The sequence below is a fragment of the Carettochelys insculpta genome, chromosome 7 (assembly GCF_033958435.1).
Source record: "Carettochelys insculpta isolate YL-2023 chromosome 7, ASM3395843v1, whole genome shotgun sequence".
Taxonomy (NCBI): Eukaryota; Metazoa; Chordata; order Testudines; family Carettochelyidae; genus Carettochelys; species Carettochelys insculpta.
In genome coordinates this window covers 31,598,291-31,625,447 of record NC_134143.1, presented here as the reverse complement: position 1 = coordinate 31,625,447, position 27,157 = coordinate 31,598,291, and the positions used below count along the sequence as shown (strand labels likewise).

The following is a 27,157-nucleotide window of genomic DNA, read 5'->3' as shown; positions in this document are numbered from 1 at the left end:
GGCCACCCCCAAAGTGTGACTAGCAGAAAGGTTATTTAGAGGTGCAGGTCAGAAATGGTATGTTGGAATCAAAGGCTCGTGTTAATTTCTGTTGAGCTTTGAAAACCGGTCTTTGTTAGATTGCTTAAATACCCAGGTCAGTTTATCCAAAGGATAGAGCAACTGGCCGGCTTCCCCAAGGCAAGCACCCCTCTTTCACCAGGGCAATGTTATTACTGGTGTTATATTAACATTCAGAAGGCCCGTTCAGAAACAGGGCCTGCCTAGCTTGCTGGGCATGGTACAGACTGCTCAGCGCACTGGCACCTGTCTGTCTGTAATGGGAGAATTAGACTTTGCCTTCAAAAGTTAACTCCAAAATGTCAGGGAACCTTCTGGGTGTCAGTGGGGAGAATCCAGTTGATTTTTGGTGACAATGAGGAAACCAGAATGCAGAAAAAGTTCTGATTTCTGCACAGTGCCATTTGTTGCAACGTTGTCACCTCAGTGGTAATTCAATCTGTCATTAAGCTCCCCTTCCAGGTTATTTGTGTACTTCAATCCCATTGACTGAAATGAATCAGCAAACGAAACTGCAGGTCTGGGCTGAAGTGCTTCAGTAATGTTGGTGGGTGCCAGGATTCAAGACTGGACTAGCACGGGTCTCCTTCAGCTCAGGAGCAACACTGGCTGAGGTGTGAGGCTGGAGATCCTCACCCAGCCAGCTCAGGCAAATTCTTTTATCTTTGCTTTATTTTATGAAGGGGAGCTCTAATAAGGAGGGTGAGAAACTGTTCTCAGTGGTGTCAGATGACAGACCAAGGAGTAATGGTCTGAAGTTGAAGAGGGAAAGGTGTAGGTTAGATATTAGGAAAAACTACTTCACCAGGCGGGTGGTGAAGCATTGGAATGCGTTGCCTAGAGAGGTGGTGGATTCTCCATCCCTTGAGGTTTTTAAGTCCCGGCTGGACAAGGTCCTGGCTGGGATGACTTAGTAGGGGCTGATCCTGCTTGAAGCAGGGGGCTGGACTAGATGACCTCCTGAGGTCCCTTCCAGCCCGGAGATTCTGTGATTCTGTGATTTCCTGAAAAGAGAGTCCTCTGCCTGCCACACCAAATGGGCACAGGGAAGAGGAGAGATGGCTCTGAAGGCAGCAGGGTTAAGTCTTGGATTTAATGTTGGGGACAAAGGTTTCTGGAGGGAATCGATGATGACTGGCTGAGAAACCAATGATATTCCATTGCTACTGCTCAGGCTCCTTGTTGTTAATATGAAACTGATAAAACAAGGCAGAGAAGAAGAACTGGACAACTAAACAATAAAATGCTAGGTTAGTGGAAGTATGCTGTATAATTAGGGTCATTTGTTTTCAGGTTTTATTTTGTTAATTTTTTTCCTGGAAATTTATCAATATTTGTTACCACGACAACAAAAACAGGTGGAAAACAGCTAGTGATAATGTTTCTAGGTGAATATCAGGGTTTATTTTGGTAAACAGAAGGATAAGGAAAACTATTCAGTAGATTAATACTTTGATTAATGGAATTCATTGTGGCTTGCTGCAGAACTAACAGAACTCAAAGCACAATGCTGCCTCTGAGTTTAAGAAAATCTCTAATCCCCATATAAAATTTTTCATGTGAATAAACGGTTTACTGTTAGACATGGAACTATAATCCGATAAATATTTATGTTTAATAACTGGACCACACCATTTGGAGCACATTCACTGAACTTCATCCTTTTCTCCTGGTTTTGTTTTTTAACTCAAGCGTGGTCCTTGTGTTGTGAAACTTATTCTAATACAGATTTTTAAACCATTCTCGTCTAACAGCTTGGAATGTCTGCATGGACCTGTGAGATTCATCCGTATATTCAGATGCATGCGTCCGTCAGAGCTTGCATGCATGCCTGTTTGTTTATTGTGGGTATCTTCTAGCCCAGTGCTCAGCAACCTTTATCACCTTGTGACACATTTGAGCACTTGTTATAATTTCACGGCACACCCAAGATATAACGCAATCCCCTCCCCATCCCCCTGAGCCAGGCATGCCCAACCTCCCGCTCTAACCCATTCCCTCTCCCGTCCTCCAGAGCCAAGCACCCCCAGGCCTCCATTATAACCCAGTCTCCTCCCCATCCCCCAGAGCCAGACACCCGCAGCCTCTTGCTCTAACCCAATCCCCGCCCCTCCTCTAGAACCCAGCACCCCCAGGCCGCTGCTCTATCCCAATCCCCCATGCCTCCCTCAGAGACAGGCACCCCCAGCCCCTCCACCCACTCTAACACTATGCCAGCAACTCACCAGAGCCGCCACCACTGCTGCCACCATGCGTTTCTGCCACCAAGTGGTGGGGCGCATACACAGAACAGCAGACGGCACTCCCAGCATGCAGCTCTGAGCCGTAAGTGCGGTACACCAGTGTGCCACGGCACACTGGTTGAGGATCATTGTTCTCAACTAATACATAGCCTTACTTCAAGAGGCAGGTTTGTATATACACAGAAACTAGTGTGTTATCATAATACATGTGTCTCATGCAGTGAGTGTCTTGTCTTTTCCTGATAAAACCAACTTATTTTTGTATATTTGAACGATACAAAAGTAAAGTAAAAATGCTGGGCTGGGGGCGAATACTTCTTGAAAATCTGGAGATTTTTTTTCCGTAAAAATCACTTGAAACTGAAAAAATAACGGGGGGGTTCTTACGCATAATTGTTATAGGCTTGAGGTTAGATAACGTCCGTGCCCTTTCAGCTATCAGCCAGCTCCTCTCCTAAACCCCTGGTCTCCTTGTGTGTTCTCTGTTACGTTTCCTTCCACATCCCCACACTACGCTGCTCTGACTGGCATAGTTAGAAGCTGGAAAGCACGGCAACTCTGTGGCTTGATCTTGCCTTTTATTGATAGGTGCCAGTATCAGATCAGTCTCCCACAAGCTGCAAGAGTTTCTAGATATTGACCTTTTTTTGGCTGAGCAAAGCACAGCCTTGCAATCAGCTCCATGTATTTCTCAGTTTGTCTACAGATCAAAGAACCAGCTGATGGCAGTGTTTAAGGTCTCCCAGTATGACAATACCCCATTTCAGATCCACCACTGTTCCGATACAGTTTCAGATGTTGGCTGTCTGAATGACTTATCTCAGAAAAAAAGAAAAGAAATGAGGGGGGTGGGGAGCACACCCAGGAGTTCTGGTATGGTGAGGGAAATGCAGGGCCCTGGAATGGAAGGGAGACGAGAACTAGGAATATGTGGAGTCCCTAGCATAAGAGAAGGGATGGCCATGTAGAGAGTCCTTGAAACAGAGGGGATAGGAGGGTAGCACAGGGAGGTTAGAGGGGAATGAGAGGGATGCCAGGGGGCTTTTGTGTGTGGCATGCAGAACCCACTAGGTATATCTCAGCCCACATCACCAGTGACATTCTTAGCAATTATTGTCTGACTAAAAATACTTTTATTTTCTGGCAGATTTCTCCCTTAGCACACGGCAGCCATCAGTCAATCTGCCAGCTAAACATTTGTGGCTGTCCAGTGTTAAGCTGATGCCAGATCTGGGGTCAGGGTAGACTCTTCCTCAGGTCACACTGGCAGCAAGAGAGCAGGGAGCATGTGTTAGGCTCAGAGCATCATGTTCCATGTAATTATTTCCCTGGAGTTGGAGGCATCATTACAGAGCTCCACTCCTTACCTCCTTCAGCTTGTATCGCTTTATTTGTGAACCTGTTGTGCCCTTAATTTTCACTGAGCAACTTTCCTGGCAGACATCAGAAGCCCCAGTTACAAAGCTTCTCTCTCTCTCTGCCTTCAGCAAAGGCCCTGAGATATCATGTGTGAGATAAATGACCCCAATTCAAGGCCAGCTCAGGGCACCAAAGCACTGGCTGAAGGCCGGCAACTTGGCCGGTATCCAACTTATCTGGAAATACTCAAAACTATTGGAGTAGAGAAAATGTCAGAACCCAACCGTGATCTTTCAGAAGCTAAATTTCTGGAGCACCTAGTTACTAGATCAATGCAAAGTTCACACTGGTTGAAGTCCTGCATTCCCATAGAAGCAGCAAAAGTGGCAGCTTCCTAGTGTGCATACACACACATGCATGCTGCTCAGTAACAAGCATCTCTATAGACTGCAAAGATGGTCTTCTGTGAACTCAAACAAACTGCCTCTATCTGCCTCCCTGTTAATAACGAAAGGCTCCATTCACCTAAGTCCCAGAACAAATGTGATGTGCTTACACCTCCAAAAGCACTGGGAATAATCAATAAATGGAAGATAATAAACCCTGCTTCTCTGTACATTCTTGACAGTCCTTTTTGGTGCTCATGCTGTTGTTTTGTTTATGACTTGACTTTGTTCTGATGCATAAATTAGTTCCAAGTGAAGGAAAAGGGAAGACAATAATTGCAGGAAAGCAGAAGTTGAAAAATACAGCAGCTCCCCTTCGCACCCCCACACAAACAGCACTCCTTAACAATCCCCAGACCAGAGCCCCCTCCTTAGAAGTCTTTGAGAAATCTCCCTTGAACCTTAACCCCGGAAGGAAGGTGAGAAAGTAAATAACAGATCTCTATCTACTCTGGAATTCCTTCGATTTCTCCTCAGACTGAAAGAGGGTGAATACAGAAAGTGGATAGAAAATTAGGCTTTCCTTTCCTCTCTTGTTTGAGCAAAGGAAAACCAATCTGTCTTTACCTTGGTAGAAAGCCAAGTAGAGAGCTGTCAACAACACCCAACCTTTCCACACGCCGTCCATTGCATGACTGGGGTAAATATCCATCTTCACTCACTGAAATTGGAGCTAACCCTTCTCCAGGATTTTTCTCTTCTCTGTCTCACACGCACACGCTGAGCAACCCTGAGATAGTCAGAAGGAGCCAGAGGGTTGCATACACAGGAAATTTCAATGAGATAATGCATACTCTAGTTTGTGAGAAAAGCTGAGAGCTGAGAGCACCCTCACGAGGCCAAAGGAAGAAAAACTTTGTGCTGCTTAGTACAATGGGCCAATCCCTGCAGGTTTTCTGAAATCAACAGGGAACTGTGAGTGGGACTAGGATGGCAGGAGGCTGGTTTGTTATAGTCAGAGGTAGCCAGCTAGCCACTTCAAAACCTGCTTTTCTTTACAAGACCTCAGATGTACTGTCAAGGTTTCACTGACATTTGTACTTTTAAAAAAGAAATCTGATTGAAACATAAGTTGGGTGAGAAACTTGTTCAAAGATGAACCATTCAATCCAGGGCTCATTCAGAATCAGAATCTAGAGTCCACCATTTGGCCTGATAACTGGCCCTTTCCTATAGCAATCCTGGTCCCCCACCCCCGGAGGAGATACTACTGGATCCTATCAGGGTCTTGTATTTTTGGACTAGGGACTCCCCCTTTGGTAGAAGCCAATAATTCATTCTTGTTCCAAGTTGATTTGTCAGGCACCTGAATTTGTGGCTGAGACACTGAGCAAGCGATAGCTCAGGTCCCCTGGCTGGCAGCGGGGAAGGGCTGCTCAGAGGCGATAGTCATTCAGTGGATCAGGCCTTCAGGCTTAAGGGGAGTATTTAAACCCTCTTGTCTGAGGACTAAGCAAACAGCAGTCAATGGCTTATCCCCAAGTGAGGGGAGACTGGGTACTGCCGTGTTCTGCCAGGTCCTAGCCCAGGGCCCTGGAAGTGACAAATATTTTTTTTAGGGAAGAATGGAGTCTCTGCCTTGCCTCCTAGCAACACAGATGAGTCAATAGCCTCATTTCCCTGGGCTACTTCTTATTATTGTCTCATGGGACTGTTCGGCAGCCTCAAGGACTTGGTGCCTCATCCTCGCAGTTGCTCATCCTGCAAGGCTCGAGCACAGTCTTCTGTCCAATCAACTCATCAGCTGTTGTCCTTCAGAAGTTCTGTCAAGGGCACCAGGATCAATGAGAAGTTGGGAACAAAGTGGCAGTAATAACCTGCTAACTCCAAAAGCTTTGTGGTTGACAGCCATCAATAGGGCTGAAAGGCCTGGACTTTACTCACAAGCAGTAGATCTGACCATGCCACAGGATACGTCCTAAATAAGTAAGCCTCCTCTCAGCCTGCTTTGCATTTGTTGGGATTCACCATGAGCCCTGCTGGGTGTAAGGCTTGAAGGATGTTCAGATGGTCTCTCCCAGTTACTGCTGTACTTGATCACATTGCTAAAGTGGCGACTGAGAAAGGGCCTAATTGGTGCATGGTGTGAGATGGTGAGCAGGCATGGGAAAAATACAGCAGCAAATAAACCTGGACTAATCAACCTCGCCTTCCTCCTCTCCAACCTCCACTGCTTGTAATAGTAGTGTCAAGAAACCATATCCCTATGTGTGCAGTATTCGCGTTTTAATATCTCTGTTGTTCAGCCACATTCATTAGCTTTCTCCTTCGATGCAGATAAGTTGAGTTTTGATCGTCTCTACTGTAGATGTTGAGAGGGGCTTGGTTTCTTTTCTCCCTCTTTCTGTCCTTCATGTTCTGTAATGTTTCTCTTTAGCTGTCTGAACACTATGGTTGTACAGTGAGTGTGCACCCGTGCACAGTACTTCATAACCCAATTCTCACCTCAGAGAACTACCTCTATAGCCCATCCCCCAGTGGTAGACAAGTACTCATAACAAAAAGCATCGTCTTCCCAGACCTGCCTGGGATGGTGATCTGGTAGGTTGGTTGGTATGCTTGGAATGTGTGTGTGTTTTTTTCTTTAGACTGTACATGAGGTGCCTTTGTAAAGAGCCTCACACGTGCACAGCAAATCTCTGCGTCAAAGAACAGCACCATATATCCTCTCTTTTACTGGAATTTTTGTATCCCACATGCTGACTTATCCATCAGATAAAAGCTATATTATTACAGGCTGTGGCTTCAGTTCTCCCCTCATCCTACATGGTGAGGTAATCTCTCTGGCAGGCTCTGCTGTTTTTCCCCTCCTGATGCAGTTACTCCTCCATCTTTGTAGAGTGCGCAGGGCCTTCACCATGTTCCCAGTCGGAGCAAAAATCTCACTCTCAGTGCTTTGCTTCATGTCATATTAAGAAAACATATTTTGATGTACTAAGGTTGGCGACTTCTCCTTCTGGCATCTGAGTTTTGTTTGAATTTCAGATTCAAACAAGCTCAAAATCTCAATTCAAAATTTAGCCAGAATTGCCAAGTTCCGTTTATCTTGTGTCAAAATTATGACCAAACTAATCAGCAGGTGTTACCTAGAAGCTGAGCCCACAGCTCAAACAAAATTAGCAAAGCTAACCAGCCCTGCAATGTGGAGCCTAGCCCTTAATTCCTGAGCATGTCTCCCTTTGTCCTTCTGTCTGTAATGCCATAACTTTAGAAGACAAGTGATGAGTCGACTCTAAAATGCCAGGCGCCGTTCTAGGCGTCAGCGAGAAGAATCTCATTGATTTTGATGACAAATCAGAATGCTGGAAGAGTGAAAAACCCGAGGCCGGGTTGTGTCATTTGGGGCTCCAGGCAAAGGAACACTGCAGCAGCAGAGCTGCTTGTCTCTCAGTCCTTCTGGTTACTTTGCATACTTCAATGCCATGGGGTTGAAATGAGTCAACAATGACAGTGCAGGTCAGGACTAAGGTGCTTTGAGAGATTTGGGGAGATGTAGTAAAATAGCAGAGGCTGCGGCTGATCATAAGCAACACTGGCTGGAGGTGGGCACCATGGCTCCCTCCATAGAATGGCTGGCTGGTCAAAACAGCATAGGGTCATCTACACCGTGCCTGTCTGCCTCCCACACCAAAGGGGTGCTGTCCAGAGGAGAGGTGAGTAAGGCAGAGGCAGAGTGGGAGTAAGGTTAGTGTTTGTGCAGCAAGCGTCACTGGAGAAACAGAGTGATAACTGGCTGTGTCTCAGAGCTCCTCTGCCTGGAGCACCAGACAGACACTGTCAGGAGAACATTGTCGATGAACCTGATAAAAGAACGAAGAAAAGTGGACGAGCGGGTCATGTAGCTCAGTAGTAACATGCAGGTTTCGTGGCAGCATCCTGTCAAATGGCGAGAGGTTATTGAGTCAAGAGTGCGTTCCTGCCCCTCCCACTGCCTGCCAGCTTGACTGCATAAGCAACAGCATGTGCAGCCTTGTAGTGAAGCTCTCCAACTAACCTGCCCCAAAGTTTGCTTCTGTAATGGAAAGAGGAAGTCACCTGACTATTGTGTGGTTTGAGGTTTTGCTGCAAAATTTTTGCAGAGCTCTTGTGAAAATTATTCCCTGAGGGACAAGAGGCTTCTGATTAGGGAGGGATTTAGGTGCAAAGTCAAGTGGATTTTACAGCTAAAATGTGGTCAGAGAGACCCTCGGCTGTCTTATTTTAATTTACCCTATTGCCTTCCTGTGTGGCATGCATAGCTGGGGTGCTAATGTCACAGTTTCCCCCACCACCACCAAGAACAACCTATCCCAGAGTGAGACAGGCACACTCCACTTTCACACCTTTCTTACAGAGTGAGATTTCCTGTGGCGGCAGGTAAGAAGACAGTAAAAATGTGTCTTCACCCTTCTCTGTCTCAGAGATGGGCTGGTGAGGACAGGAACAGTCCATTGAGACCTGGGTGAAAGTTAGCCACACTGTCAAGGGTCCTGCTTAAGAAATGTTCTTGTCCAGCACCAGCTGATGGAATAAAAGAAACTCATCTCTGTGTGACTTATGGTGCATTTGCCATTTGTCATGTTTTACTCCTGTTAAAAGAGAAAAGAGCATAATGAAGAAGATTGATGGATTTACAGTTCTTATGACTTCATGCTCTTCAGTTATTGTCTGCCAGAGAGATGTGTCTGGAAGAACTTTTGGTGACTCACTGGCCACAAAGACCTCAATAAAATATTCCAGACACTTGGTCACTATTATTAAAAGATGGAAGAGTCCCAAGAACCCTCTGTCTAAACACTGAAGGAATATGGGTTATGTAGTACCCAGAGGTACTGAGACCTCATCAGAGATGAGTGAAGTCTCTGGTCTACAGCTCTTAGCTAAGAGCCACCTGGCCTTTAGCACTTGTGGTAGAGTGCAGGGCTTTGGACCCTGTACTCACAGGTTCTGTCCCTGGTGCTGGTAACCAGGGCTGTCAGCATTACAGCTGGGGGCTCATCCAAGATTGACTTCTGGAAGGTCTCAGAAGCTCAGGATGTGCTTCCTCAGTCCAGAAAAGCAGGTAGTACCCAGAGGCACTGAGACCTCATCTGGGGGAGTGAAGTCTCTGCTCTATGGCCTCACCTGGGAGCCAGCTGGCCTTTAGTTCATGTGGTAGAGTGCAGGGCTTTGGACCCGATACTCACAGGTTCTATGCCTAGTGCTGGCAACCCAGTCTCTTGGCATTACAGTTAGATCAGGGGACTGGAACTCCAGCATTGTTTCCAGCTTCTCTCTTGATTCACTCTGGCAGTGCCTGCACAACCTTTTTTTCCCCCCTATCCATTGTTGCTGCCATTATTGGTGGTAACAGTAGAAGCTCTGGTGCAGACTAGTTCCAGCCTTTGAATGAGCAGGGCTAGACAACAGCTAATTTCCAGCAGAACTCCCAGTATTACTATCACCAAGAGTAAAATATCTGAAGAAACAAAGTAGGCAAGGTCTGTGTGACAACAGGCAGAACACTTAGTCTCTCTGGGTCTCAGTTCACCTGTTTGTTAAACAGAGATAACAATGCTTATCTATTGTGAGGCTTACTTAGCTAATGTTTGTAAAATGCCTTGAGACCCTCAGATGAAAAGTGCAACAGGTATGAAAACGTTGGTTGGCAGTAATTCACATGTACCACTACTATATCTACGAGAATTCTCCACCCTGTGGTCATTGCACTACCAGACCCAACCCCACTCTAGCTAGATCATCTGCAGCCAGGACTGAAGAGCAAATCTCCATTTCTTTTAGTGTGTGGCAATAAATTAATTAGTTCTTTGCCCACAGGCTACTACTACAGTGTGTGTCATCATCCTGGATGAGAACGATAATGCGCCAGTGTTCCAGCAACAGCCGTATGAAGTCACACTGGATGAGGGCCCAGCCAGCCTCAATGCCATGCTCATCACCATCAAGGCACTGGATCAGGATGAAGGGCCCAATGGCACAGTTGCATACGCCATCACAGAGGGGAATATTGTAGGAACCTTTCACATGAACAGCACCACAGTTAGTAACAGCTCCAGCTCTTCATGTTGCTACCCTATTTTTCCCCTTTGATTGGTTAATTTCCCTCACACTAGTCATCCCACCACTCTCATATGTCTTTTCAGGGGCAGATCCACACAGTGAAGGAGCTGGATTATGAGATCAGCCATGGACGCTACACTCTGGTTGTCACTGCCACCGACCAGTGTCCAATCCCATCGCGCCGTCTCACGACCACTACAACGGTATGTAGCTGCCATGGGAGCAGTATCCCACAATCCCTCCAGACTGTTAGAGAGTGGGGCATTATGGGAAGTGAAGGGGCTTGCAACATACCATGCAGTAGTCCCCCTTGGAGAAGTTTTATATCCTCCTGCCACAGAATGCAATACAGTCTAAACTTTTGGGGTGGTTAGGTAATTTTGTCTGATAGTCATTGCTCAAGAATGTGTGGCAGCTGCACTCTGTTATCCAAAATGTTATTGCAAAACATGGGAAGTAAACAGGAAGGGGGCAGGTTCATTGTGGTGATCCCTTTCCCTGCAAAAAGGAGCAGCAGATTCACTCTGAATAAATGAGCTGAGGTCTGAGCTATTTCTCTCCCGTCATCAAAGCACCCACATTTTCTACCATGATCCCCCAACTCACTTTGCAGCCCCTTGTTATATTAAAATGCCCCCTGACTTTTCAACTATCAGCTTCAATCTCCATCACATCCTGAGCTAAGCTGTTGTGCACCATTGTTGTGCCTTGTTAAACAGCTGCTGTGTTTCCTTGATGAAAGGAAGCGTTTTTTTTACGTCTAATTAGTCTGATTACTTGTAAGTTATTGTTCTTTTGGAAAGAAGTATTTCATTTCATCCCTTTTTAAATTGACCCTTTTCTTTTCATTGAGTACCCCCTTATTCTTGCATTGGGGGTGGGGAGAGCCTGCCTGACTTTTTCTACAACATCCGTTGGTTTATATATGTCTACAAAGTCACCTATTTGTTCATCTTCTTTCTAACCCTACTATTCCCATTTCTTTAATCTCCCCGTGAGAAAGTCTGTCCAGCCTCCAGTCATTTGTTGCCTTTGCCTGAATTGTTTCTTTTTATGCAACCTCCTTATTGACCAGAACTGAGCGCAGTTGTCAAGGCAAGACCATGAAGGAGCAGCTTGTGGTGAGAATGTTTCTGCACTGGAACTGAAACTAGTGGTTCTAGAACAGAGGTTCCCAAACTTTTTGGCATCACACCCCTCCTTTTGATTTTTGAGAAACCCTCACGCCCCGCCCCCGCTGTTCTTTACCATCATCCGACTCCCCGTTAAGAAACAATTAAATTCGTAATTTAAAATAAACACAAAAGCTTGATATAAAAATGTTATTTAAAATTAAAAATAAGCATAAATAGTTTGTCTTTGTCCCTTGTGGGTGCCTGGTGAAGTCCCAGCTGACCAGATGCCTGAGCCCCATGCCAGCCACCAGAGCTGCCTGCGCTAGCTGCTTGCCCACCTGAGACCTGCCCTGCCTGATCCACCAGCCACTCGCCCAGCCAGAGCAACCTGCCACTTGCCCAGCTGCCAGGGCCAGCCACCAGCCACCCAAGCCTCACGCTGCTGGGACCAGACGCCCACCCCAGCCCCAAGCTGGCAGAGCCAGCCCCCTGTCTGCCAGCCCAAGCCACCCAAGCTCCATGATGCTGGGGCCAGCCAGCCACCCGCCAGCCTGAGCTGCCTGAGCCCTGCAATGCCAGGGCCAGCTTCAAAAGTACCGCAAGCCCCATGAGCCACCCACCTGAGCCCCTCCCCTCCCCCAAAGCCAGGCACCATCATCCCCCAACTCTTACCTCATCCTCATCCCCATCTCCTGAACCAGGCACCCACAGCACCCCATCTAACCCCATCCTCCTCCTCCTCGTCCTCCTCCCCCTCAACCCACACTCATTCACCTTTGCATGTGGGTCTTCACCGGCTGCCTGCTTTTTATAGCAGCTGTGCCAGGTCACCCACATAAAATGGCAGGAGCTGAGAGCCGGAAGCAAACTTTGGCTCTTTCTTCAGGTGGGGGGAATAATGTGGGGAGACTGGGTCACCTCACGCCCCCCCTGGAATTTCTTCACACACACCCCCAGTTTGGGAAACCATGATCTAGAACCTATTTGATTGTGCCCCGCTTCTTTGTGGCTGTAATCATTTGTACCTCACACCAAAAGACAAATATACCACGACCTAGCTCTGAGCAGCCGCTGCTGGTTGGCTGTCTTGCTCCCAAGGCAGTGCCATGCCAGCAGTGGCACAGAAGCTGGGGTGATAATGTGAAAAGTGATGTTCGTCAATAGCATTTTCCATAGCAGACAGTCACCCTCATTTTTGTGCTGCTCTTGCCACCCCAAGGCTGACAGCTGGAGCCCTGCTGCATCCAGGCAAAGGATTATGGGGTGAGGGAGAACCCAAACCCAGCTAGTGGGGCTCTGATTGTCCCCTTGAGCCCCACCTCCTGGGTATGCACAGCACTTCTGCATGAGCTCCAGCCACCTGGGGAGGAGGGAGGAAAGGAGGAAAGCACACAGCTCGTGCCTCCCCTGACACATTCCTCTGCCTCCCTGGGGGGGGCCCACCCCATAGCTGCAGAACCACAGGAACACTCCATCCGGCTTTCTTTTGTAATTTAACACAAAATTCAAGGAGTCAAATAGCAGCATTCCCCTGTGACCTTCAACCACCATTCTTAAACTGGCCACATCACTGTTTTCACCATGCACAATGGGAATATCTGCTTATTTGTATTTCAGCATGTACTTTAAGGATAAGCTCTTTGGGGCAGAGGCCGTCCTTTTGCTTTTTCTCTGTATGGTGCCTAGCATAGTCCAGATCCGTGACTGGGGCTCCTAGGTGCTATCACAATGAAGCAATGAACTACAACCATAAAAATAGCACTGGGAACCCCAGCCATCCAGTCCTAGATTTCCATTTCCCTAGTAGTATTTTAAGGTGCTAGCACATTAATGTTGGGCTTTTTACCTAACAAGGGCTAAGTTTCTCTTGTGAACAACTTCTTATAACTATTCACTGCACTTTGAAAATCACTTCACTTCAGCTGTATTCCCCCACCCATAGTGTTCATTTCCTGTGACTATTCTGGTGAACAATTTACTGGCAAGACAGGTTGTGTAAACAGTGAATTTTAAATTTATTCTTTGCCAAGTATTTGGAGGAAGTGAATTTCAAATTTGTGACCTTTGAATTTTTGCACCAGAAACCAGACTGTAAGAGGAAGGGTGGGCTTGCGGAGAAGACGCTGGACTGAGACTGGGGGATTCTGGGCTCAGCTACCAGCCCTGTGATCACAGACAAGTCCTTAATGTCTCTGTATGTTAGCCATCTGTAAAAAAGCACATAGGGATGATAATACTTCCTTTCTTCCATCCTTTGCGAGTCTCGTGTGTAAGCTTGTCATAAGCTTTTGCTATACCTCTTCTCACAGTTTGGGCTGATCCTGGCTAGAGGCTCGTAGATAGTGCTGTAATATTAGTTAATACTAATCATATAAATAACTCAACGAATTGGGCCAAAGAAACAGACGACACCAAGAGATGCAGTAGTGAGATACGCTTCAGCAGAGTATCCAGGCCTTCGGGGCTGGTTTGGATGCATACCCAAACTCCAGCTGTTTTAAGGTTTGCACAGTGCTAGAGAATAACTCTACAGTGTATGATGCCACATACCAATGCTGGGTGTGGGGGGATTTGCCCCAGGGCCCAGTGATTCAGAAAGACTCAGGGCTCCTGTCTGCTGCTACTACAGCAGTGGTGGTGGCCAGGAACCCAGGTTGGCTGTAGGGTTAGGAGGGTCAGTGTGGCATGCTCCAGGCAGCGTTGAGGGCTGACTGCTCCCAGCCCCACCCTTTCTGGGAGCATGGAGCCAGCCCTTCCCCCACACATCTTGCCCAGGGGCCCAGGAACTCTGACAGCTCTCCTGCATACAGAAGAAGTAAAGCAACTGACTACCAAAAAGACTGCAGCAGGCAAATCCATACAGGGACCTGGACTTCCATATCAAGCTGATGACCACTGCTGTCAGATGACTTTTTGAGATTGTTACTCTCTGTCTGTCAGGCAGAGATTCCACATTGCCCACCCATTTCTCCACGTAACTCAGATAATCAGTTTCTCCAGCTTTGTGTCTGTATGGACTGCAGAAACTTATAATTCAGCTGATTTTTCCTTTAATGTGCTCCAACATTTAGACTGGAGTTGAGGTGTCTGCTTTTCTAGTATCAGAATAATATGTCAGTGATTTGAAGGAGGCTGGTACTATTTTAATCTCAGCCTGGCAGGCTGCAGAGCCCGTCAGACAGCAGTGCACCGATTTACTTCGATTCTGCTAAACAGCAAAAGCTCCAGGGACATCACAAATTTGTGGGATCCACAGAGTCTCTGCCTGCCTATACTGACTTTGTTTACTTCATACTATGTTTAATTTGGCTAAGAACACAGTCAGTAATATTACCTGCATGCTCAGGGTCGAACCAGCATGTTCATTTTGAACTTCGTGACTCTGCTGAATCTTCCAAAATTCAGTAAACCAAAAAGACAGGAAGATAATTTGCTGTCTCCTTGGTCAGCGTGTGAAAACAGGAAGTCTGGAAGCATTTTACTTATGTTCCTAAGTGAATATAGCAATATAGCCTAGGGAACCTGACATGTTTAAACAGTCTTTTAACAAATAAGGTGCCAGCACTTTAGTCTAAGAGGACAATCTGGGGCAGAATGTCCCTGAATCCTCTGTCATGGTGCCTCTTACCAGGCCATTCAATATCACAGACCAGAACTGAGACAAAGAGGTGGGGGATCTGCTTTGACTGCTCCCCATGGTTTCTCTATTACTATGTGTATTCTTGCCTTAACTGCAGGTGTTGGTGAACCTGAATGATATCAATGACAACCAGCCTACTTTTCCAAGAGCTTACGAGGGACCTTTTGACATCACAGAGGGCCAGCCTGGCCCAAGAGTATGGACTTTCCTGGCCCATGATGGGGACTCAGGGCCCAGTGGACAAGTGGAATACAGCATCATAGCAGGGGACCCTCTTGGTGAGTTGGGATGGAGGAGAGAAGCTAGTATCTGGAATGCCTTTGGGTTACTCCCACACCTGTCAAACACACGTACCTGTGCACTACCTGTTGCTCACCTGTGTACAAAGAGGTAAGTACAGGCTGCAGAGGAAAGATGGCCTTGTGGGTAAAGGGCAGGACTAGTACTCAAAAACTGTCTGGATGCTATTCTTGGCTGTGCCCCAGGCTTCCTTAGGCAGCTCACTTCAACTGTGCAGGCCTCAGTGTATAAACAAACACCGTTTCTCTGATCACTAGAAGTGCTGGGAGGGTGTGAGGTGCTCAGCTGCTGCAGAAATGCTTGTACGTAAGTAGAACGCATATTCATGCTTCTTGGTGCACATCGCAGGCGTGTATATCTTTGTGTCCACTCCCACAGCTCCCTGTTCACACAGAGTTGTTCACTGACAACTGCCTCTCTGCATATACACTCTCTTGTGTCCTCCTTGGGGTACAGGCCCAACTCCTGGTTTTTAAGGCCAGTAGAAAAGCCAGCTGTACAATCTGATCAATCAGTAAAAGGGTCAAGCTGAAGATCCAGATCCCAGCTTTGTATGAACAGCTGCAGGCAGCGGGAGGGCATGGATGACAATGTCCTTTCCTAGAGATCCAGACCAAACCAAGTGGAACAAGAGAAAGCATCCAGGATTTCTTCCTACTCCTCAGTCAGATGACCCTGTTACCCTGGGAAGAGAGAGCCCCAGGGTAGAGCTTTCCTTCAGAATACACTTTTTCCCCCGACACAACCCTTCCAGAGAGATGGGGAGAGAGTGGAAGGGGCTGAGAGGGTTTTGGAAAGCTCAGGAAGCATTTCAAAACTTTCTCAACTTGTTTCTCTGAGGAGCTGGAGTTTCTGCATCAGGAAATCCTGTTACAAGAAGCATCCGCTCTGCAAGGAAACATTTCAGCTTGTTATTGCCTATTTATAGGGGGCTTGGCCTGGATTTAACTCAAGGAACAAAAAGAAGGGCACCAGCTAAGGAGGGGCTTTGGGGAAATCCAAGACGGGCACAGAAGCTGTTTACAAGAAAAAGACAGCACCGGTCTACAAATACACAGTAAGATCTGTGCTGATGGGCATCAGGCAGGCGTTATGGCTGTGCTTTGCAGAGCACCAATCTGAGATCCCTAACTCTCCACCTCCAGTAGCAACACCAGACAAACCCACATCTAAGGAGAGAAGAAACATTTCAGTTAGCCTTTGGGCTCATTTGTCATTCAGCCACTAGACTGTTAAAGGAGGGAAGGGGAGTTTCTCAGCTGTCATTGTAGGGGCTGAATTTCAATAATCTTATGGAAAATGAGAGTCTTTAAGCCCTTGTTCCATCCAGACCTGCTGCATGCTGCTTTCGTACAGATTGCCCACAGATATGCACAGTTCTGCCAATCTCCCCGAGATCAGAACTACAAGACACCTGTTATACCAGTTCTGGGCCATCCCTCACCACAGAGTTCTAATCAAGCCAGACTGTGTGTGCAGCGATGTGGATTAACAGCACCGTGGAATAAATTTACGTCACCATTTTCATAGTTGCTTAAGTCAGGTTTCTGGAAAGCTTACAGCATACTGGGCTGTATCAGTAGGAGTATTGCCAGCAGATCTAGGGAAGTGATTATTCCCCTTTATGCAACACAGGTACGGCCACATCAGGAGTATTGTGTCCAGTTCTGGGGTCAAAAAAAGGATGTGGATTACATTGGAGAGAGTCCAGTGGAGGGTAACAGAAATGATTAGAGGGCTGGAGCACATGACCTATGAGGAGAGGTTGGGGGATTTGGACTTGTTTAATCTCCAGAAGAGAAGAGTGAGGGGGGATTTGATGGCAGCCTTCAACCACCTGAAGGGGGTTACAAAGAGGTTGGAGAGAGGCTGTTTTCAGTGGTGACAGATGACAGAAGGAGGAGCAATGGTCTCAAGTTGCAGTGGGAGAGGTCTAGGTTGGATATTAGGAAAAACTGTTTCACCAGGAAAGTGGTGACACACTGGAATGTGTTACCTAGAGAGGTGGTGGTGAATCTGCATCCCTAGCGGTTTTTAAGCCCTGGCTTGACAAAGCCTTGACTGGGATGATTTAGTTGGGATTGGTCCTGCTTTGAGCAGGAGGTTGGACTTGATGACCTATTAAGGTCTCTTCCAATCCTGTGATTCACTGATTCTAAGGAAAGACAGTCCAAGTGCCAGCTGGCCTATGCTCCAACTTCCTAAATAACCTGGGTATAGTACACTTGCCCTTGAGAGATGATGGTACCGCTTGCAGATCACTTCACAAATTTCCTGTGCCTAAGGACACAATAATGACGCCATTGTCACAGAACTGGATTTGAGTCATAAAAGGTGTTGCAGGCTAGTTTTTACACCTCTTGCTCACACAGATCCCAGGTGGGGATGCCTAGCACATCAGAGTGCCCAGCCGCTCCAACACTCAGGATCAGTCTCTAGGCTTGGCCACAGGGGTACCCGCCACTCTCTACAGTAGCTGTTCCTGACTGCAGTGCTCAGTGTGGACAAGAGGGTGATGGATACTGGCCCCCTCCCCTGCATTAATGTTTTAGTTGCCTGAAGTAAAGTAGGATAAAGGAGGCAATGATTTCTTTAATTCCACAGACCCAACTTGCCTCTACACTTGTAGATGACACCTTTTCAGAGCCTTAACTTCCTGGTGCAAAGCTTATAAAAGACAGTCAAAGAGACTACAGGCCCCAGAGCCTTATCTACTCCCCTCAACACAAGGTCTCACCTTTCTGTCCAGATGTGAGTCGGGTCCATGCAGGCTGCAGCTTTCCTGTGTCTCATTCCTCCCTGCTTTGCTAGCAAACTTCCTTTTGAACACATCCTGACTCCTTCCCCTGCCCTCCTCTGCTCTGTCTTGCAGGAGAATTTGTGATCTCTCCTGTGGAGGGGGAGCTACGTGTTCGGAAGGATGCTGAGCTAGACCGAGAGAACATTGCCTTTTATAATCTCACCATTGCTGCCAGGGACAGAGGGACGCCTCCTCTCAGCTCCACAGTGAGTCCTGCTGGCTGGGATGGCGGGACCTGCCTGACATATGTAGTCTGTCTCCTAGCATGGAATGGAAGAGTGAGAGAACAAAAGAATCCCTGGTCCACTCTCCTTGCCTTCCTGTCCTCCCTCCCCCATTTTCCATTCTTTTTCTGACACTTGTCAGCCATCACCCCTTTCTTTTCTTCCCCCAGGCCTTAAAGAGGGGCTTGAAGAGGTTCTTCCTCCTCGTACTTACATCAGCTAATAAACTGCTGGCATTGCTGAAGTTGGACACAGAAAGCCCACTGGTCCGCAAACTAGAGCTTGTGGAGTCTTGTGATTCGGAAATCACAAGCCTCTGTGGTACAAAGCCAGCTTGAGTTCTGAACTGAGGCTAATTGTTCTGGGACAAGCCAACTGTCTAGTGTCACGTTTTGCTGAAATGTGGCAGCATTTTGTTCTTATTATAAAGCAAGGCAAGGGAAGTAGCTTCTGTAACCCTCTAATTTTAGAGGTAGTAGACATGGCAGTAGTTTCATAAATATGGCCTCGGTCTTGTCACTGTGTTGCAGGAAACTCCCTCCTCCCACCTCCTGAGAGATATGGCCTGTCTCAGATGGGGCTCAGGAGGCCACATTGACAGAGTTGGGCTCACCATCTGAGTACTCCATTCTTACTTAGGGTTAGCATTTGGTGCTCTGCTCTTTCTATTGTTCGGCATTAGGCCAAATCCCATGGTCCTCAGACACAGTCAGGAATGTGTGAAGGAGATGAAGGAAGCTGAAAGTGAGTCTGGCAGGGGAGAGTTCTGAAGGGGATAAGAGCTGAGATGGTGGTGGTGTAGAGTCATGGATGCTTTGACATGGAGGAGAAGCAGCATTAACATTATCTATTGAATATCCTTCCACATGCCAGGCAAAATACAGATAAACATGCAGGCAAGTCCCCGATTCAAAGAGCTTGCACTCTAGCGAGCGAAAGGGGGAAGGGGACATGCTAGCACCTTCCTTGTAAAATCCATGATTTTTTGTTTAGAATTTGATTTCTGTTTTATTTGTCTGTTCCCTTTTCTCTCACTGTCCCTGTGTGGTAAGGGCGAATTGAAGGAGGTGAGGGAGGTGGTTGTGGCAGGTTTGGTAGCAAATTCCTGACATAAAAGGAAGCACAGAGCTTGAGTGTGGGCTGGAAGAAGAGAGGGAGTCCTTTCAGGAATCCAAGCCATGAGAAGACATTGACATGCAGATGGCGTTTGCCTGACTATCCAGGATCTTCTTCCCTATATCTCAGATCATGGTGGGAGTGTGCGTGCTGGACATTAACGATAACGATCCTGTGCTCCTCAACCTGCCGATGAATCTCACGATCAGCGAGAACACCCCTGTCTCCAGCTTTGTCACCCGCATCCGTGCCCATGATGCTGACAGTGGACGGAACGCCCTTCTGACCTTTAACATAACCTCTGGCAATGCAGAAAACACCTTCCACATCAACGGCACTGTAAGTGTCATGCTCTCATTCCTTCCACATGCAACACCGCGTGTAGCTGTGTATAGGCCTCCCCACACTGCATGTGCTGGCACAGACATGAACTCTGCAGAGGGCTTTATTTGCTGCACAGTAACAGGGGAACCCTCGGGCTGTGACATAAGCTGTTCTCATCAGTGTGGCATGGGGAGGCCCATCTCTAGTTGATATTTTTCCTTCTCTTTTTCCTCACCAGACTGGTATAGTCTATGTAAACCGTCCCTTGGACAGGGAGCTGGTGGCTGAGTACAGACTGACTGTCACAGTGAGGGACAATCCTGAGAATGCGCGCAATGCCAGGCGGGTAATTATGGACAGTACTGAATTCTCCATGGAAGCAGCAGGGGAAGAGACTTCTTATGGTATCAGGGGATGAGTGGACTATTCACTGAAAACACTGTATATGGCAACCTCCACCCCCAAATTAACTTCTGAATTCCAGAGGCAGATGACCCAGGCCTGGGCATTTCTCTGTGAGTTCCCCCCAAGGTCAGACAATCACACCAAATGTTTTCATGCTGGTTAGGAAGTTCTTAGTAGACTTTTACTCAGCATTTACTTCACTAATGGTCTCTTGGCACCCACTTGCTTCACCTGGCCTCTCTAAAACGGAGTGAGATACGGCAGATTGGAAATAGTAGGGAGAACTAGATGCTGCATTCCAAGTAGAGATTAGGCAGCTTTTCTGTGCTATGAATTTCTAGGCATCCCTCTGGAACAAGGTGATATACTAGCATGCGGCTCTGTAGTTCCAGGATTCTGTGCTGTAATTGTGGCTGAGTAGCATAGTTTACTGGACCCACCACTGTTAGGACACTCATGGGATGGCCTGCATGCCCAAGTTCTCATGTCAAAGGTACCTTTGGGGTGGAGGCTGTTGATGGCCTGACCCCTCTCCTCTCTAAAGACATGAGTGGAAACTGCAAGTGGCCTGCTGCCATCTCTGCTAACAGCACATTCCTTCACCGGCTTGACCTCATAATCTCCCCCACAAGGGCACAACAGAAGATGTTTAAGTGGAGGAAAATATTGTTACATAAGAGTATCAGTCTGAAGGTAGCCAGGCTGTCTTTTATGATAGGCTACATTCTGCAGTCAGACCAAGAGTAAGGTAAAGTAGGATTGCAGATGGCATTTGCTCATGGTCTGCAGAGCCGGATGGGTATAAGAGGTTGCTGGGAAGTCACATTTTCCCCCTTATTAACTCTTGAACTGCTGGAAATAAAATCAGGCATGGGAAACAATATTTTCTCTAATTCCACAGACACTGTGTGCATGGCTTAAACCCTTTCATGTTGAGAGCCTAAGTTCCCAGCTGTGAAGCCTGTATTCCAAAGGGCATAATATAGAAGTAATGCAGAATCTGGGCTGGCCAGGGTCAGCCAAGGAACTGCATTTAAGGCATATCATAGACTCAGAGAATCACAGGGCTGGAAGGGACCTCAGGAGGTCATCTAATCCAGCCCCCAGCTTCAATCAGGATCAACCCCTACTAAGTCATCCCAGCCAGGACCTTGTACCTTGTCAAGCCAGGACTTAAAAACCTCGAGGGATGGAGAATCCACCACCTCTCTAGGCAACGCGTTCCAATGCTTTACCACCCTCCTGGGGAAATAGTTTTTCCTAGTATCTAGCCTACACTTCTCCCTCTTCAACTTCAGACACTTATTCCTTGTTCTGCCATTTGACACCACCATGATATTATAGACTGTGTAATTCCCCTACCCTGCTCTCCCAGACTGGGAATGAAGCCCAGATGTCCAGGTAAAGGCATTACAGATGCTATGGTATGTTTTGGTGTTGCCGTTCCATGGTTGCACATGACCTAGGTTCTCCATGGTGCTGAATTGGGGGAGGTGAGATGCAGGATGAAGGAAGTGAATTGAGGTGCCGGTGTAATAGTCGCTATCCCCTTTTCTGTTTTTTTCATACACCCTTAGGATTTTGACCTGCTGGTGATATCAATAGCAGATGAAAATGATAACCGGCCGCTTTTCACTCAGAGCTCCTATCAGGCAGAGGTGATGGAGAACTCCCGGGCAGGTGGGTATCTCCTCCCTTTAATATATGATTCTAAACTTGCAGGAATTTTCTTTAATTCTCAACCCATCCCAGTTACCTCCATCTGGAAGAGGGGAAGGCCACTGGAGAAGAAAGTCCCTCCTTCCTGGGCTGTGCTATAGAACATTGTTAACTGAAGGCCGACAATGTCATTGAGCAGGGACATGTTTTACTTTCTGTAAGGGAGGGTATTGATGAGGGGCTAAGATGTTACAGGGTGATGAAGATAAACCTGGAGAAAAGACTGGATCAGTTTATGAAAGTGCATATTTTTCCAACTAAGGTAACATGCTGGTCACCTGGTTGTCCCACAACAGGACAATCCCTTCAGAAATCCGACTTCTGGGTGGCATTAGGCAAATGTGCTATTTTGTCATCTAGCTGATGAACTCCACCTGTCCAGAAATCACCAGCTGTGTGGTGCAAAACCAGCTTGAGTTCTGAACTGAAGCTAAATGTTCTGGGACAACCAAACTGCCCAACTGTCTGGTGTCATGTTTTGCTGAAATGTGGCAGCATTTTGTTCTTGTTATAAAGCAAGACAAGGCAAGTAGCTTCTCTAACCCTCTAATTTTAGAGGTAGTAGAATAAAGCATCTGGCCTCTGAACTTTATAGCAGAAGCTACTTTGTTTGGATCCCCTGACAGCTAGTAATATTCCCTTTTTCCCCTTAAAATAATTTCCATGCTGAAATCGTAAGTGTCTTTGTTTTGGCAGGGAGCATAAACTCCTTAAAGGCTCTTGGCTACTGGTAATGACACTGAGACTAATATACTCCAAAGTAGCTAGCAAACTCCAACAAGCCCTAGTCCGTGTACCTGCCACAGATGCATACACACAAACACATACATCCACATGAATTCAGGAGCAAATCAAGTGAGCATGCTGGGAAATACCTTTCAAGTCACTGGTTTGGTTCAAAGGGTCTGATGGCTTTGTTTGTTTTTAGCAGGGTGTTAGACTTCTCCTGATGGGTTTCTTGAGTCAGTCTGCCAAGGCTGCAACAGCCATTACTTCACTGTCTCATGTCGCCTCCCTCTGTTTGTCTCATTCATTTGTTGCTATCAATCACAAGTCACTGGGGGAGGGGGTGTCCATGAGGGGCCACGCCACCAGTTGCTAACACTTCTTATTTAATTCAGGAACTCTCATCACAGTGCTCAATGGGCCAGTTCTAGCTCTGGACAATGACCAGGGCGTCAACGCACTGGTGAGGTACCAGCTGCTGGGGAGGCCAGCGGACCTCTTCAGTGTCGACCACAGAACAGGTAAGCAAGCCATGTGCTCCTTCGTTCGAAGTCTTCCAGTCACAGCAGGCTCTCTCTGAAATACAGAGTGGCTGGCCACCTTGTTAGTTGCAAGGCACAGCTGTCTCCAGCACTTGAAAGCTGTTGGATTACACCTGAATCCTGTCTGCACTCGCACTTGATGATGCCGCTTGGTTGTTTTTTTTTTTCCTGTTGGACTTTTACTGTCCTCCAGGTGTCATTTTGGTAAAACCTGGGAGAGTGATTGACAGGGAAGCCTTTCTGGACCCCAGCCTTGAGCTCACACTGGTGGCTGAGGATATTGGCAAGCTGAACAGCACGGCTAGGCTCACTGTGACCATCCTGGATGACAATGACAACAGGCCAACGTTTAACCCGGAAGTGGTGACAGTGCGACTGCAGGAAAACAGCCCCCCAGGTCAGACTGGTACCACTGTGTGGGAGCAAGCTGGAACGGCAATGGGGACAGGGCATGGGTTGACGACACTAGGCATGGGGAAAGCAAAGGGACACAAGATAGCAGGGTGGGGGGGATCCCGGGGTTGGTCTGTCAGGGTCTGTAAGGGACTATATATAAAGGGAGTTGCGGGAGCTAGGGCTGTGTTTGCCATCTCCCTGCCGGTAGCACAACAGCTAAGACAGGAGGGGAAGAGTCTCTTCTTCTGTAGTGAGAGTCACAGGCTGCACTCCCTCAAGGAGCCCAGCTACCGAAGTGAAGCTCAGTTCCATTCTTTGGTTAGCGTTGCACATTTCCTCTTTTCATAATGTAGGTGTGATGCATGTATATTGTGCACAGTCTGACATCATGGGATTGTGCAAAGCAGGGCGCTTCTGCGTGCTTCCAGTGACACAGAGAGCAGGATGTTCTTGTGGCCCTCTAGATAATGGTGGATTTGTTCAAGTAGTTCTGGGCCTGCACATCAAGCACTTGCATCTGAGTGGCTCAGTTGTCTCTCCATTGCATGGGTCAGACCCAGGAAGAAGAATTTGCCAGTCATCTTTACAGAGTTGTCCTGGTTCTAATCTTGTCTTTGTTGCCCCCCACAACCTTTGATTTCCTCCCGGTGCTTTACTCTGACACCTGATGAATAAGCCAGAGGTCACCAGTTTGATTTTATGTGTGCCTTTATTGGCTTTGCTTGCAGCTGTCATGTGATGAGTACTTGGTGCTTGCAAGGGCCCGTGAGGTGTTCCCCATTCTTCAGGCACAGCTGTGAGAGGAGGAAATTTCCCAGAGTACTATAGTATTGCAGAGTTAGTTGAGTTAAAGAGGTACTACAGCTTCACTGGCAGCCTGCAGCACTGGCCACTCTCACCAGAGGATGCTGGACTTTTCTAGCCTGGAGGTTCACGTGGTCTAATGCCTAGATGAATGAAAAGCCTCACGTGTTAGCACATGGTTTTCCTTCTTCCCCCACCCTCCCCCCAGGTTTTTCTGTCCTTCAGGTAATGGCTACAGATGCAGACAGTGGCCTCAACCAGCAGCTGAGCTACCGGATTGAGGGTGGAGCTCAGGATAAATTCTTAATCAATGCTGATTCCGGTGTAATCCAAGTGGCCAATATCACACTGGATAGAGAGGAAAGGGACACCTACAGGCTGACAGTGCTGGCGGTGGATCGAGGCATGCCCCCTCTCTCTGGCACTGCCACCGTCAACATCCTTGTGGAGGACATCAATGATTACCGCCCAGAGTTCATCAACCCAATCCAAACCGTCAGTGTGCCCGAGTCGGCAGTTCCCGGCACCGTCATCGCCCAGGTCACAGCAATAGACAAGGATCTCAGCCCTCGGCTGGAGTATTACATCATTGAGATTCTGGCAAAGGATGACACCAATGCTCTCGTGCTGGGCCAGCAGGGGTCATTTGCCGTGGACTTTAAAACAGGTACAAGAACCAGAGGAGCTGTATAACTGTGCCTCTCTCGTCCCCCTCTGCGTCTGCCCGCCCCGGCTGCTCTCACTCCCTGCCCTCCCTTGGTCACCCCTCTCCCCCTTTGTCTCTCTCTACCCTTTTCTTGCTCCTGCCACTCTTCTCTGTCTGTCTGTCCCTTTCTCTCCAGTCTCCCTCACTCTCCTGCCCTCTCTGCGAGCTGCACTTTGACAGCACCACGCTGCCAGCTAACTAACTAGTCCTTTTCTTTTCCTTACGGCTGTCAGCGAGGCAGGTTTGATCTCACTGTTTCTGTGTAAATCTGTCTGTCAGTCCTCACTCTGCTTCATCCATTGTCTCCTTCCATCTCAGTTGTAACCATGGTCACCCTCACCCTGAGCTGGTGCTTGGCTGCCCCTCGCTGTGAGGGAGAGGCCCTGACACATGCAGCTGGCTGTTGTTAGCCTTCGCAGACTGACTGTGGACACCTCCTCGGCAGCATCTTGCTGCTGGGGCTGGGGGGAGCCTTTGTGGTAAGTGGTCCCTTGCTCGCAGTGTTTTGGCAACGGAGAGGTGGACAGAAGAGACGGCTCACTGGTGGCGAGACCGCATTCCGAGAGCGCACGCCTCTTCACGACGCAGGGCCTTGTGCTGTGAAACAGCTGGGCTGACTTAGTGCCTGCTCAGCTTTGGAGAGCTGACGGACAGGAGGGGACACAGCTTGAGGAGACCTGCCTAGCTCAGCATGGTGGCCATGACGAGGGCGTTGCATGAAACAAAGAACAAGGTGGCTCTGACGGCTTTAGCGAAGCTATTCACTCGACACCAGCTGAAGTTCAGAATTCACCTTGCCCAGCACAGACACGCCCAGTTTCTATGGCCGACTAATGTCTACTTTGCTCCGTTCTGGGGCAGGGTAGGAGAGTGGTGAATTGCATTTATCAGTTGGATTTTCACCTGTTGCCTTTTTACTCTTAATCTATGAATAGCATAGGGGATGCCAGGAGGCCGCTGCACAGAGGCAGAAAATGTGGAGTAACTAGAGGGTTTCAGAGGTTGGTGCTCTGTGCCATGCTGCCTAGAGGACTCCGGCAGGGCCTCGGCGGAGTTTACAGTCTGTGTGAGTGGTGGTTTTCTTTCCTTCTCTGCTTTGCAGGAGCTGTGAAGGTTAAGTCCTCCCTCAACAGGGAGCTAGTGGCCACCTATGAAGTCACCATCTCTGTCCATGATAATGCCAGCGAAGTCGTTGATCGTTCAGTCAGCACACCAAACGGTAAGAGAGCTCCTGCTGCAGACAGGCCCAGCTAGCTCATGTTCTAGTGTGAACATCCGGCTGGGCAGCCAATCAGTTCAGGCTCTGGCGTATTTTGGTTGAGAAGCTGGCTTTAAAGCCGGTTGCATATGCCCAAATGAAGTAATAGATTCTCAGGCGAGGCCCTGAATGGTTGTGTTTCCACATGATCAGATCAGGCTGCAGTTTGGCACGATTGCAGCCTCTGCCAAGGGGATTCCCAGGAATAGAGTAAGCAGGTGTGCAGGTCAGGACAAAGTGTGGACTCAGAACTAGATAAGCAATGAATGCTTCATGATGGAGATGACTGCCAGAGGTGGACGGGCACCCAAAAACTGGGCTAGCAGCGGGTGCATCCTCCGCTTCAAAGCTGCATTATTTCTGTTACTGTCCCCCTGGGGCTTGTTTTTAAAATCTGTTTTTCTTCATAACCAAACAACCCCCTGCTAATATTGTAGGCTCCATGCCAAGAGAAGGCTGCTCACGTACACTGTAAGAGCAGTCACAGAGAGGTAGCTGTCTTAGCCTGTATATTCACAAAGCAAAAAAGCAGTCCTGTAGACTAACAAGGTAATTTATTAGGTGATGAGTTTTCATGGGGCAGACCCACTTCTTCAGATCAAACTGCCAGTTTCATTTATCAGAACTTCCCAGATCTGAAGAAGTGGGTCTGTCCCCCAAAAGCTCATTTCCTAATATGTTTTGTGACTAAGGGCAAATGCTGTTAGCCAGGAGGGTACAGTGTGATCTGAGGGTACATTTCATTGTGTCTCTGTTTCTGCAGGCTGCTGGGGATGGTGTCTACTGGTAATATAAGTGCTTATAATTGATCGAGCCAAATATGACACCCCATTTCAGCACTGTCAAAAGATGGCCATGGTTAAGGCAGTGCTAAAATGAGTGGGAACTGGACTGATATTTAGCTTTGTATAAGTAATGTCACACAGCTAGTAATG

The 27,157-nt window shown here is 47.7% G+C and overlaps 2 protein-coding genes across 3 annotated transcripts in view; one reads left to right on the top strand and one right to left on the bottom strand.

The window, feature by feature from the left end:
• Positions 1-4,864, bottom strand: part of VSIR (V-set immunoregulatory receptor) — a 66,511-nt gene extending 61,647 nt beyond the window's left edge. The window contains exon 1 of the mRNA XM_075000260.1: positions 4,676-4,864. Within this exon, the coding sequence (XP_074856361.1) occupies positions 4,676-4,760 (85 nt within the window). The 5' untranslated portion in view covers positions 4,761-4,864. The remainder of the gene's footprint in view (positions 1-4,675) is intronic.
• CDH23 (cadherin related 23) overlaps positions 1-27,157 on the top strand; it is a 549,671-nt gene that overhangs the window by 495,021 nt on the left and 27,493 nt on the right. The window contains exons 39-49 of one of the 2 annotated variants that reach the window (XM_074999481.1): positions 9,905-10,126; positions 10,231-10,350; positions 15,000-15,180; positions 18,075-18,208; positions 19,472-19,681; positions 19,905-20,012; positions 21,649-21,751; positions 22,912-23,037; positions 23,252-23,455; positions 24,467-24,925; positions 26,067-26,183. In XM_074999481.1, the coding sequence (XP_074855582.1) occupies positions 9,905-10,126; positions 10,231-10,350; positions 15,000-15,180; positions 18,075-18,208; positions 19,472-19,681; positions 19,905-20,012; positions 21,649-21,751; positions 22,912-23,037; positions 23,252-23,455; positions 24,467-24,925; positions 26,067-26,183 (1,984 nt within the window). Of the gene's footprint in view, positions 1-9,904; positions 10,127-10,230; positions 10,351-14,999; positions 15,181-18,074; positions 18,209-19,471; positions 19,682-19,904; positions 20,013-21,648; positions 21,752-22,911; positions 23,038-23,251; positions 23,456-24,172; positions 24,926-26,066; positions 26,184-27,157 lie in introns of those variants that run through there. The other variant, XM_074999483.1, reaches the window with a different exon arrangement.